General features: G+C 50.6%; 1 protein-coding gene and 1 long non-coding RNA gene across 2 annotated transcripts in view; both read left to right on the top strand.

The window, feature by feature from the left end:
- The first annotated feature begins 238 nt into the window (after window positions 1–238).
- Window positions 239–12,023, top strand: part of TET2 (tet methylcytosine dioxygenase 2) — a 79,525-nt gene continuing 67,740 nt past the window's right edge. Inside the window, exon 1 of the mRNA XM_080379700.1 lies at window positions 239–5,636. Coding sequence (XP_080235826.1) covers window positions 5,607–5,636 — 30 coding nt within the window. The 5' untranslated portion in view covers window positions 239–5,606. The remainder of the gene's footprint in view (window positions 5,637–12,023) is intronic.
- LOC308060726 lies at window positions 5,645–11,907 on the top strand. The gene is made up of 2 exons (XR_013926868.1): window positions 5,645–6,867; window positions 6,980–11,907. It is a non-coding gene; the product is annotated as an uncharacterized lncRNA (long non-coding RNA).

Raw genomic sequence — 12,023 nt, 5'->3', positions numbered from 1 at the left:
TCACCGTGCTTTGCTCCTGCAGGCATTTGCCTGTGGGAGAGCATTCAGCCACAGCAAGTGAGACTGATGGAGCAAAACTGGTCATCCCCTCTGCTCCTGGAAGCAGGTATTCTGGGGAAGAGCTCCGACACATTCTGCTTTTGTCTCCCTGCATGTGTTGGTCTGTGGTACTGAATTGGTTCATTTGCTTTCTCAGCTTTTCTGCCCTCCCCGCAGTCCTGTAGTCCAAGAGTAGAGACACTGAGTGGGATGAGCAGAGCGGGGAGAGTTGACTTTGGTCCCAGATGTCACCAATTTGATTGTGTCCAGGATCTATACACGCTGCTGAGAGCCCCTTCTTTGCAGGTCAGCTTTTGGCCTCTTTCTGGAAGGTTACTACTGAAAGTCAACAAAATGCCACTCCCCAGGGGAAACCACAGACCAGGTCTCCATCCCTCAGCCAGCACCTTACCCTACAGGCCTGTGAGGGGAGTTTCCACTTCCCTTGCATTCAAGGATTCAAGATTTTACTCCCACAGCTATAGAAAAGTAAGCCTGGGGCCCTGAAAGGACAAGCTGTACCTTCAGACCCATGGAAGGTCCTCCCACTTCACCTCTCCTTATGCCTCCCTTACCCCCACGTGCACCCCAGCCACGGTCCTGGGGACAGGCAATGCCCAGAGGGCACCTGAGGTGCCCAGATTCAGGTTTTCCAGCCACAAATGCCTGAGCCATCACAAGGCTACAGTCACCTTCAGAGCCATAAACACTACAAGCAGCATAAAGATATCTGTAACCATGAGCAAAAAGCCAAGGGCTTAAAAGTTGAACCACCTGCAGCTCTCCTCCATTGCCAACATGCACCTGCCACCAGCAGAATGGTGGCACTGGGTGGAAAATGCATCGCAGCTTTGATGTTGCCCCAGCAGGCATCCCAGCCATCGGGCACCTTGCTCCCAAAACTCAGCAACTGAGCTACCATGAACAGGCCGGGCTTCCCCCGTGTTTCCTCTGCACCATCTCATCTGCACAGTCCTGGAAAAGCCCCCTCCTGCCCAGGCAAGCAATGCCAAGAAATGACAAATAGTGACTTTTGATGAATTCAGGGGAAAAAATAAATTGTTGGAGTCTGGCAGAGCCACCCCCCTGCTGCCCATCAGTCCGATCCCTCAGCTTCGAGGCTGGGCTCTTGAGCACATGGACAAGCAGGTGTCTCAGGACCTGAAAAAGCCCTGCTGAAAGCATAGACCAAAGCAAAATGATGACTCGCTGAACCGGTCCCGTTGCCTTTCCCACACCTTGTCCCTGTAGGGCTTCTGGTGGATGCTGCTGTGATCCTGACAAGGCCCCTTGAGAAATCAGTGTCCCTCGGTGGAAAACAGAGACAAATGTCTACGTGGAGAATGGACATGAGAGATTTTCTATAGACCTATCTTGTTGCAGCTGCATTCTGGACTCCTGGGGTTTGCTCAAGGAGGTGAAACAGGCTGTCTAGCAAATTTGTTTCCCCTCACCTCACGTAGCTGTTCACGCTCCATCATGGGGGGAAGAAAACATGAATAAAACAACATGAAGAATTGCAGGCTCAGTAGAAACAATTTAATTATGGCTCTGAACTGCTTTTTGCACAGAAATTTTAAGTCGGAGTCGAATTTGGCCCAGAAAGCTACGTGAAGCAGGTAGTCAATATATCCCCGCTATTCTTCAATGCAGGGTAAGGGTGAAAAATTATTTGTACTGTACGTCTTTCTGAATGTTTCATGTGGGGGCTGAAGGGACCCAAGTACATTACACTCTGTCAGTAAGTCAGTCAGGTTTGCTCATTGTAGCTTTAGAGTTAGAAGAAAACTTTGGCTGCAGCTTGTGCCCTGGCTGCCCCGACATCCTTCGTGGGGAGTGAGCTTTCCTTCTAGCAGAGGGGTTAGGCCCATGGCCTTTTAAACCGTTGATCTGTGTGTAATTACGCATTATACACACAAATGCTGTAATTGCCAAGTGACAGGATGTTTTTTACCTGACATTTTGCCCATGAAACCTTTGCCTCGCTGCAGTGCCTGTTGGGGAAATGAGAAAAACTGCTCCGGCCACAACCTGCAGCGACTCCCCAAGTGCCTGTCCTGCAGCCGCACCGTGTGACAATCAGGTCTCTGGGCTGTATTGCTATTAACACTCTGCTCAAAGAGATCGAAGCAGATTATTCTGTTTCCAGCAGATCTCAAAAGGAGCAAAAGCTGTTACTTACAAGAGTAGCAGTGGACACACATAGTCTGGAGTGGGGTTTTTGGTAGGATTCACAACTGCATGCCTTTAATCAGTTGAGATGTCTTTTTTTTTTTTTTTCATTGCTTATAGATGAAAAGACTGACCAAGAAGAAAAATGGTGTGGCTGGGATAGCCCTAGAAACAGCTCCAGAATACTGCTTGAGCTTAGTGCATTTCAGCACATTTCCAAGGAAGTTTCATATCCATTCTTTACAGCAGATACTTGTTTTGAACAATGCATGCAACTCCAGGCTGGGAACAGCATGTTTGAAACGTAAAAGGCTTTTCCCCCCCAACTCTTTAAGGGTGAGATCGTGTGTGTGTGTGGGGTTAAGTTGCTTCTCATCATGGTCAAGTTCAGGCATTTTTTCTCCCTGTTTGATAGCTAAAGATAAGGCAAAGCAAAATGAGTCCAATTTTCTTTAAACAGTAAATACATTGAAGCCAACAGAACTACTCCAAGGAGGAAATTAGATCCATGTCCCTCTCATTAGGCTGCTAACGAATACCAAGAAATGTGCCTTGTGGAGCAAGCAGCACTGATTTGGAAGCCACAAGATCCTGCGGTCTGTCAAAATGCGGCAAGGCTATGTGATGGCACCGGGTCAGTCAGGAGGTTTGTGGGTCAGGATAGCTGAGCACAACCCAGCTGAGCAGGGGAGGCTCCGGTAAATGTGCCTTGTGCTCCGGGAGGGAAGACGGTACCGCTGGTTCAGCAGGACTGCTCCTGAGTTTATTGAGCCTGGTGATTACAAGAGGCTGTCAGTAGGGCAGTAAACTTTAAAAAAAAAAAAAAAAAAAAAAAAAAAGAGAGAGAGACAAAGAAAATAATAGAGACGCGAACCACACCTATGACAGGAAGCATTTAAAAAATGCACGTTTCTCTCCCATTCCTACGTGCAAGTCAGATATGCATGAGCAGCCTCTTATCTTCAGCACAGAAGTACAGTCAGAAAATAAAGAAAAGAATCCCAGCTCAGTGTAAAACTCCTGCTTTGTGGTTGGTGATTTTTTTTTTACTTTCTTTCCTTCATGCACTCAGCCAGGTTTGCAGCTGCTTGCTTGTGCAAAGGGAAGGGAGGGCTGTGACCCTGCTGAAAGCAGGAGCCGGCGCGGCAAGGTCCTGCCAAAACCAGCCACCTGCTGCTTGTGACTGCGAAGGGCTCACGGCCACGGGAGGGACCCGGGCCATGCAAGGGAGGGTCACCTCACCCAGCGCAGAGAGGCCCGGGCGAACCTCGCCGGTGCCGTGCCCTGGTGAGGCAGGACAAGACGGTGCAGCGGCCGGAGGTGTTTCTGCAGGTGCTGTAAGAGCGGGCCGGGGAGGTGACAGCACTTTGCACCCGCTGAGAGGTCGGGCGTGCTCGTTCCTGGTCATGTCAGCTGGATGTGCCACACCAGGGGGAAAAAGCAACACCAGGCTTTAATAAATCTGCAGACTTGAAAGAGTTTGGAACACTGATTAAAGCCTGCTGGAAATGCAGCAAGCGCTGTGAAAGCACAAACAAAACTGGCAAGATTGAGAGAGACTTTGGCCATTCTTGGCGTCGTTTGCTCTTCCAAGAAGAGGCAGAGCCAGAGCCTATTCGCACAGGTTTAGGGTGCACGGGACGCTGCTGAAAGGTCTACGGCAGCAAACATGAAGACCCTTTTTTTTTTTTTTTTCTTAGAAACCCCACGTATCTTCCCAACGGGACAGGGCTAGCCAGGCCAGCTCCCTCCCGAGCTCTGGGGACAGCGAGCTGCCCGGCAGGGGCACAGAGGTGATGCTCCGCCGCCGGCGCAGTGCTATTTTAGCAAGCTGTAACGGCAACTCTCTGTGCGCAGCCTGCTTCTGCAATGAAATTTCACAGAAACCAAAGCAAAAGCCCGAGAACAACCTGTGATGTGAAAAACAAATTACTCAGCGATGACCTGAACTTCCTAGAAATCGGTCCGATCTGCATCGAGAGCACCGGATTTCGCATCTTGCTAGAACGCTGTCCCGCCAGCCGGCCTCCTGCGGGCAGGGAGCGCCGGGGGGTCGCCCTCCGTGCAGCACCTGCAGACCCGCCTGCCCAGCCCAGGGTCGGGGACACGTCCGCGGGCGGGAGAGGGTCCTGCCGGGAAGCTAATGCCCTCCTCAGATCGTCCCCTGCCCCGCAACACCTCCCCGGCAGGCCGGGACAGAGCGGGAGGCTGCTCTGCCTGGGCAGGGGGACAGCAGGGTGGAGGGGGGGGCACCGGGGCAGTGTGAGCCCCCCGAGCCGGTTCTCACGGAGGCAGCTGTTGCTTACTCTGGCTTCTGCTCCCCGCGGCTGCCCTGCTGGAAGGGCTCCAGCTCCTCCGGCGAAGGAGGGCGGCGAGCGGCGCGGGAGCAGGGCGGTGAACGGGGGCACGGCGGCGGCAGCCGGTCACCCGCTGGCGGGGGCTGGCCGGCCGGGGGTGAAGGCACCGAGCTCCCCTCCCGGGTCGGCGGGGCGAGGCCGGCAGCCAGACCCCCTCCCGGGGCTCCAGCTGTGGCGGGCACGGAGCCCTTTCCCCTGCGAAGATCCGGAGTGCGGGAGCGGCGCCATCGGCCCCGCTGGCGGAGCGTCCCGCACCGGGGCCGCGGGCTTTGCAGCCACGTGGGGCGGGTGCTCGCCCGGCCGGGGGCCCGGCTGGCCCCGCGCTGCGACATCCCCGCGGGCAGCCGCGGGACCCGGTGGCGAGGAAGCCCAGGGACACGTTGACAGCGGTTCTTCTTTGGTTTTGGCTTTCCTCTCACGCTGCCAGCCGGTTACCGAGCACCCGAGCGGCGGCCGGCGGAGAGCAGCCCGAGGGCGAAGTCGCGGCCCCCGCAGCCGCCCGCCTCTGCGGGGATAGCAGACGGGCTCCCGCGGCCGTGGGAAACCGCCGCCGGCTCCGCGGAGGGAGGTGGAGCGTGTGGTGCGGGAGAACGGTGCCCCGGGCGGCGGGGGCTGCCGCTGGCGGGCGGCACCGGCACCCCGCGCTGCCCCACGCACCCACCGGCTCCGGCGGGGCGCGAAGCGGGGAGCGAGGGCGGCAAAGGCGGGGAGGGGGCGGCGGGGCGGGCGGGGGGAGCACGCAAAAGGCCGAAACGCGGCTGCAGCCCCGCGGTCGGGGCCGGGGCCGGTGGCGGGGGCGCCCCCACGCCCGTCCCCGCTGGCTGCACGGGGGCGCCCGGCGCCGCGCGGCGCGGACAGGGGGTGCCGAGGGGGGTGTGTTGCGCGCGCGGGGCGGCGCGGCGCGCGGGGCGGGCGCCGACGTCAGGGCGCCGCGTGCATATTGATGCGGGGGCCCGGCCGCTTTCGTCAAGGAGCAGAAGGAAGCAAGATGGCGGCCCTGTAGGAGCGGGGAGCGCGGCGCCCGGCTGTGCGTGCTGGATGTCGGCAAGGCTGAGGGACGCGGCAGAGGTCAGAGCGGGTCCCCCAGGCCGGCCGCCTTCCCCCCAGCCCTCCGGGGGTGTCGCGGGGCCGCGCCGCGCCGCTGGGTGTCGGCGGGGGGTGGGCGCCGCCGCGGCTCCCCCAACATGGCTGACTGACAGAGGCGGCGGGGGGCGCCGCCGGGCCCCCGCCGCCCCCTCCCCGCGGGGCCGGCCCCCAAGTTTGCCTGGCCGCCCCTCCCCGCGCCTTTGTCTGCGCGGCGGTGGCGGGGGGACGGGGGCGGCGGCGGGAGGGGCCCCGCGCCCCTCGGAGCACCCCCGGCCGGCCGGCGGCTGCCCCGCCGCGGGGGGCTGCCCCGCTCCCCCCCGCCGCGCCCCGCGGGGACCGGCCCTCCCGCCCCCGGCTTCCCGCGCCGAGCCCCGCCGAGCGCGGCCGGGGTCCGGGGCGGCGGCGGGCCCCGGCTTTGTGCCGCTCCCCGGCCCCGGGCGGGCACAAAGGCGGGCGCAGCCCCGGGGAAGGGGGGGGCGCGGGGCGGGGGGGCTGGCGGAGTTTGGGGGGCGGGGGGCAGCGGAGGGGGAAGCGAAACCCGGCGTTGGGGGGCGAGGGAGAAGTGCGGGCGGGCGGCGGGGGGGCTCGCTGCGAGGCCTTCCTTTTTCTGTGCAATCTACACGCGCGTTTTGTCCGCGTTGCCAAACGCTGCCGTCGGGGCCACTTGCACAATGTGGCTACGGGAAGGAAAGCAGAATTACTTTCCCGTGCGCGTTCCCCCGAAATAGCGCGTTCGGTGAGGCCGGGCTAGTTCCCCGCCAGATGACAGACACGAGCAGCCACCTTACCGCGTTCGTAAGTCGGGAGCGCGGCGCCGTCCGCTCGCATCGGGGCAGTTATTGGCGTTAAATCACCCCCTTCGACGCTTGCGCTCGCCGTCGTGCCCTTAGTTAAAGGGACGCTTTTCGGATCGCGGTTTGAACCTTGGAAATTCAGCAGACACCCTTTTCTGCTAAGTAATTTTCCTTTTCAGAGGGCGAGGTGAGGGGAGAAGTGATGTGGTCTAGCCTGCTTTCATTGAAATGTTGCAACCAAAGATCTATCTCATCGTGAGATTTGTTTTCCATGATGAGCGGCATGCAAAGATGCAGGCTTTAAGCAGTGTTCGGCACCTCTGAATATCAGTCCGGCGTAATTTTTTTTTTTTTTTTCTTTTTGAATGTGAAGTTTGGGAGTTTCAGAGATGAGGAGATACTGTCCCTAGTGAAAGCAGGTTAGTGGGTGTTGTTTGTCGGCTAATGAGGCCATTTTATTTGCATGTTAATAGCAGGTTGACTTACTGCAGCAGGGGGTGAGTGTATATTCACTTGTGTATTCCACCACAGCACTTTCTCTGGAGGCTGTAAAGTGCAAAACGGGACATGATTGCTGAAGATACTCAACAGGGAGTTGTTAATGGTCACGAGTCGTGTATAAACTCGAGTTAGAGGGGGATCTGACTGAATAAAAGGTGGCAAAAACAACACAACGGTGCATACAGCGTTCTTTTAAGAGATGCCCTTGGTATGGCAGTCTGACCGTAGACTATAAATCATTCCTTCTGTTATCTTTTGGGAGTTAGACAAATTTCCTTAAGTGGTGTGTGATGAACTTAATGGTTTCTTTTACCAGTAGCCATGGAAAATAAGCAGGTTTCTTTGAGCAAGTAGGGCTGCCTGCTCCTCAACTACTGTTACATTTCCCAAAACTTCTTTCCTTCTTAATGTTTTTTTTTTTCTTTTCCTGGTCACCTCACAATTAATTTCTTGCAACTCTCCAAGTAAAGGCAAGCCTATGCGGTTTCTTTATAGATTATCATTTTTACCATTTACTATTGCTAAAGGTCTGTGACTGACAATGGTCAGGTAACAGCTTTTAGTAGACTATCATACAGAAACACTACTTCTTTCAGCTCTTTCTCTCTCAAAACACATGGCACATTGATTGCTGCTGTCTTCTGACACTTCACTTCTCAGTTGCCGAATAGCTGCTGTTTTTCAAAAGACTCAAAACTGGATACAAACATTGATACTATTTTGCCACATCTGCATTAAGACAATTTTGTATGTATCTTTTCCTACTCCCAAACGACATTCTTTCTACTATAGTCTATTGCGTCTCAAAAACATTGGTAAATCGAAGTCAAGAACTCCTAGTCTGTCAGATCTGCTGCTGTTAACACTTTGAAAGAATGTACGCATCTTTGATTTTATCCTGCAGAAAAACAACAATTTGGAACCAATGTAAATAAATTGCTGTCAGGCAATATTTTGCCTCTCTTCCTCAGTGTCATGGAAAGCGTAGTATGAACCCTGCCAATGAAGTCAAAAAACATTTAAATCCAGCAACCAGGGTGCAGGGAGCAGGAAAAGGAGGGCAAAGATGTGAAAAATAACAGTGTTCAGGTGATGGGACTAAGCTGCTGTTTATATGAAATGAAGAATTCAAAAGTCATCTTTCATTGGAAATAACTTGTTTCATTTTGGGAAGCGACATCAAAAAAACTTTGTGAATGCATCCAGGGAGCACCAGAAAGTGGTTTTGTATTGTCCATTTTAGAACTAATCATTAACAAATCATCAAAAGAAGAAAAGGTCGAACGGGAGACGCTGAGGCTCCCAGATTTGCCAAACTACCACTGTTCATAGTAAGGCTTTTAGGGAGGACTTTGGCATCGTGCTGATATTTGGTGTTTAGCCAAGGAAACTGGTATTGTTTTGATACAGTGCGCATGGTCCTAGACTTCGGTGTGACAGCATTGTTTAAAGAACAAGAAATGTGTGCCCGCTCAGGAGTTACTATGACAGACTGATTTCCAAGGTCTCTTGATGGTACCAGTGCTGCATTGGGTAACAGAATTAGGAGCCTGTTAGATGTTTTGGTTTCTCTGCAGAATTGGGAGACCCTGTAGTTGCTGCTGGAATGGGGATTTCAGCTGCTGGAGTTGGAAGGGAGCATTCCTTCTTGCTCTGAGCACTTAGATGCTTCTAGGACTCTGTCTCCCATAGTGTTCCTTTAATTACTAGTAACAGCCAGATGGCTGTAAAGAGGAAAAAAACAAAACCAAACACCTCACCATGTTTTGGAACAAATCTGCTGCTCAGGTGTTGAAAACCATGAAGTTTGGGTTGGACTAGTGTTACCAATCCTGTTAGGGATTACAGGGAGTGCTTCGCTTCTAAGTTACTTGCATGGGCAGTAAAGTGATTTTCTCAAGAGTGAGCCTAAGCAGGGACTTCAGATCCCTTGCTCTTTTTCCTTCTGAGTGGAAGATATGTCCTGTGTTTATACGGGAGCCAAATAAGGTCCTTTTTAAAAAAAATGTCCATTTTTCAAGGTGGCATGTCAGATGAACTGTCAAATTTGGCTTGTCACAGCGAGTGACCCTTCTACCTCTCACACTTGACTGCCACACAGTAGCTCTAAGCGTGGCAGCAGCATCTGTAAGCCAGCTCCACAACTGGAGCCTGAAAGTGGTAAAACAAAGTTGACAAGTTTCAAGTAGAGTTGGTGGTTATCTTGGAAACTGTGCTGGAGAACACAACCACAAATGATTTTGCCAAATAATATACAGTATTTATTTAGTCCAGCTCTCTGATTGCTGTTAAGGCAGTCAGCCAACAGCAGTAAGTGTTGTGACATCATTTTGAAAGGCAATGTGCTGGTTCTGAAATGGAGTGGGATGTACTATGATTCATTATTAAAAAAAAAAAAAACAACTGTCGTCTGAACAGAGATAAAGCATATGACTGCACCATGGCTGAAAGCCAAAAAGGGAATTATATGAATCAATCACACTTGTAGCATTGTTCCGATCCCATACTCCATAAGGCAGTGAATACCTTCTTACTCATTTAATGATATTCTGTAGGAAAATTATCCTTTTGAACACTGAACAAGTAACTAGTAACAAGTTTCCATAATTCCGGTTGTTACACTTTCAGATCATCACTGCTTGCATGTTCAATTTGCATAGCTGGTCCCAATATCCTAGATAATAAAACGTTACAAATGGAAAGTACCATGAGTAATCATCTTCTCAGTCACCCATTGAAAAGAAATCACTTCTGCCTTCCCTTAGGGTAGGCAAGTCTCTTAAAAACCAACCAACCAAACAAAAAAAATCACCCATTTTTCCCAAGGAATTGCTGAGTGGGTGGAGATAGAGTTGGTGGGGTTAATGAATAAAATTCTGAACCTCCAGCATCAGCTGGACTAATCCCAAGGACAGATGATGACTGACCCAAAAAAGGTTGTTTGGATTAAGATTCTGGAAATGTGCCCCACATTACGTAGCAGGGAGTAAAAGAAGGAAGGCAGAGAAAAACAAGGTTTGGGAAATAGAACAGCTAACTAATTTCACCCATGTATCTTGCACTGTTCTTGAAATGAAAGGAAAAAAAAAAAAAAGCCCTGCCTTACAAGATTATCAGAAAGAGTGCTCTACTACTTTATAGTAAAGGATTTTAAACCTGGGGACAATTTAAAGAAAGTTGCTGTGCTTTGAAAAACACTTTAACAATTAAAAGCCATAAAAAAATTTAGATTCCTGTCTTTTCAAGCAGGCTTGTTTATCTCTGTCACACACCTTCCAGAAAGCTGAATCATCTTAGTAACCCGAACAAAATTCAGGCTGTCCTTCAAAAACAAGGTTGTTTGTGGAGGTGTGGATTCCTATTTGGAGTGTTGTTGCCTTGTAGCATTTATATGGCAGGAAACCCCAGTAGGATTATTCTTACAAATAAATAAAGGCTCGCAGTATTGACACTTTGGTTTGACCTAATTCTTGGTGTGTGTTTTTTTTTTTTCCCCTCTTGTTAAAAATAAAAATAATAAAAGCAGCATTTCTATTGTAGTGTGCAAAGGAATAAGCTTGTTCTAGGCTCAAGTTCAGCCAGAAAGGAAAATTTAGCATTTTAATCCTAACAAAGTACAGCATATCTTTTAAGACAGTTTCAAAGAATTGGCAAAGAAGTGAGCAGGTGAGTAGTTAAGGTAGCTAAGATAACCAGGAGTAGCTAAATAACCACATACTCCTTGAAAGTCTCTTCCACAGGTACAAGGCAGTAGCCTTGGCGCTTTCTGATTAATTACTCTGATGCAATTTAGACAACGTGAAATATCTTCGTTTGTTCTACAGCATCACCTCTAACCTCAAATATATTCCTTGTGGGTTCCCAGCATATGAATATTGGTTTCACCAGGTATATGCATGGAGGAGGAGAAGTTTCCAGGTTTAAGTTCAATATTTTTGCAGATGTATAAAGAGGATAATGACTTATGCATTCTTTATATGAACTACCCTGTCCTTAAACTTGTATTTCAGTGACTAAAATTTAAACAGCATCCCTGCTTAATCTCCTTTCTAATAATGCATAAATAGTCTTAAGCTTTGTCTTCTAATGCCCTGGCGTGAGCTGCAAGTCATGTTGTGTTGGAAAAGGATTTGGCTCCATTGCAGTAATACCCTGGCTTACCAAGTGGGTAGATGTTCAGGTCAGGACAAAGACTCTCCATGTGGTTGCATGCACGTGGTTAGTGTGTTTACAAACAGTGTCCCAGCATCCTCAGCAGCTGCCTTGATGCAGCCACTGAGGACAGAGTTCTAGGAATGTCCCTGGTCCTCACAGGCGGCAGAGGAGGGGGGAAGAAATAAAAATTGCAGAGTTTAAGAAAACATATCGTAGTTTTGGGGTTTGGCTGAGCTTTCTGCATCTGTGTTGCATTCTAGACTGTTGGTTCCTTTGTCAGACACTGCTGTTTTTTTCCCCCCACTTGAGCATAATCTGGGCTGTGTCGACGCATTTGCCTGCAACAGACTGACCCTAAGTACAAGATGGGGGTTAAGGGAATTGTTGCAAAGGTTTCAAATTATTTCTTTGCTCCCCCTCCCCTTTTAAAAATTTATAAGGAATTCAATCCCCAAAAGCCTTCATGACAAAACAGCTCTTTGCAATACAAGAATCCCACTGTAAATGGTTATGTATTTTTTCCTTAATTAGGCATGACTCACTGCCTGTTAGAATAGTAGAACAATTCCCTTTTTGAAGAACAAAAAAGAAATCATGAATCCTACTAACTTTATAATAAAATCAGATAGTTGAAAGTCTTCATTACTTAATGAGACATGTTGACACAAAGAGGCGTTGCTGTTACGAAAGCTAATACCACTGCAAGGCAAGTTTCAGATCTCCATTAGACATAAGAAGGTTGGTGGAGATTTCTGCATTTACTCAACCAAATGAATAATGCCACCAATCTGTTTTTTTTTTTTTTTAATAAAAAAAGGAGGGGGGAGAAGTGGTGGTAATTATTGGGGTTGCCTTGCCAAGACAGTTTCAGGAAGCACAGATGAAAATACGTCGTAGCTGGTCAAAAGCACCCAGCTGA

Source organism: Falco punctatus, assembly GCF_963210335.1.
Source record: "Falco punctatus genome assembly, chromosome: 1".
NCBI classification, from domain to species: domain Eukaryota; kingdom Metazoa; phylum Chordata; class Aves; order Falconiformes; family Falconidae; genus Falco; species Falco punctatus.
Note: the sequence above shows the minus strand (reverse complement) of the source record. Positions and strands in the feature narration are given on the sequence as shown.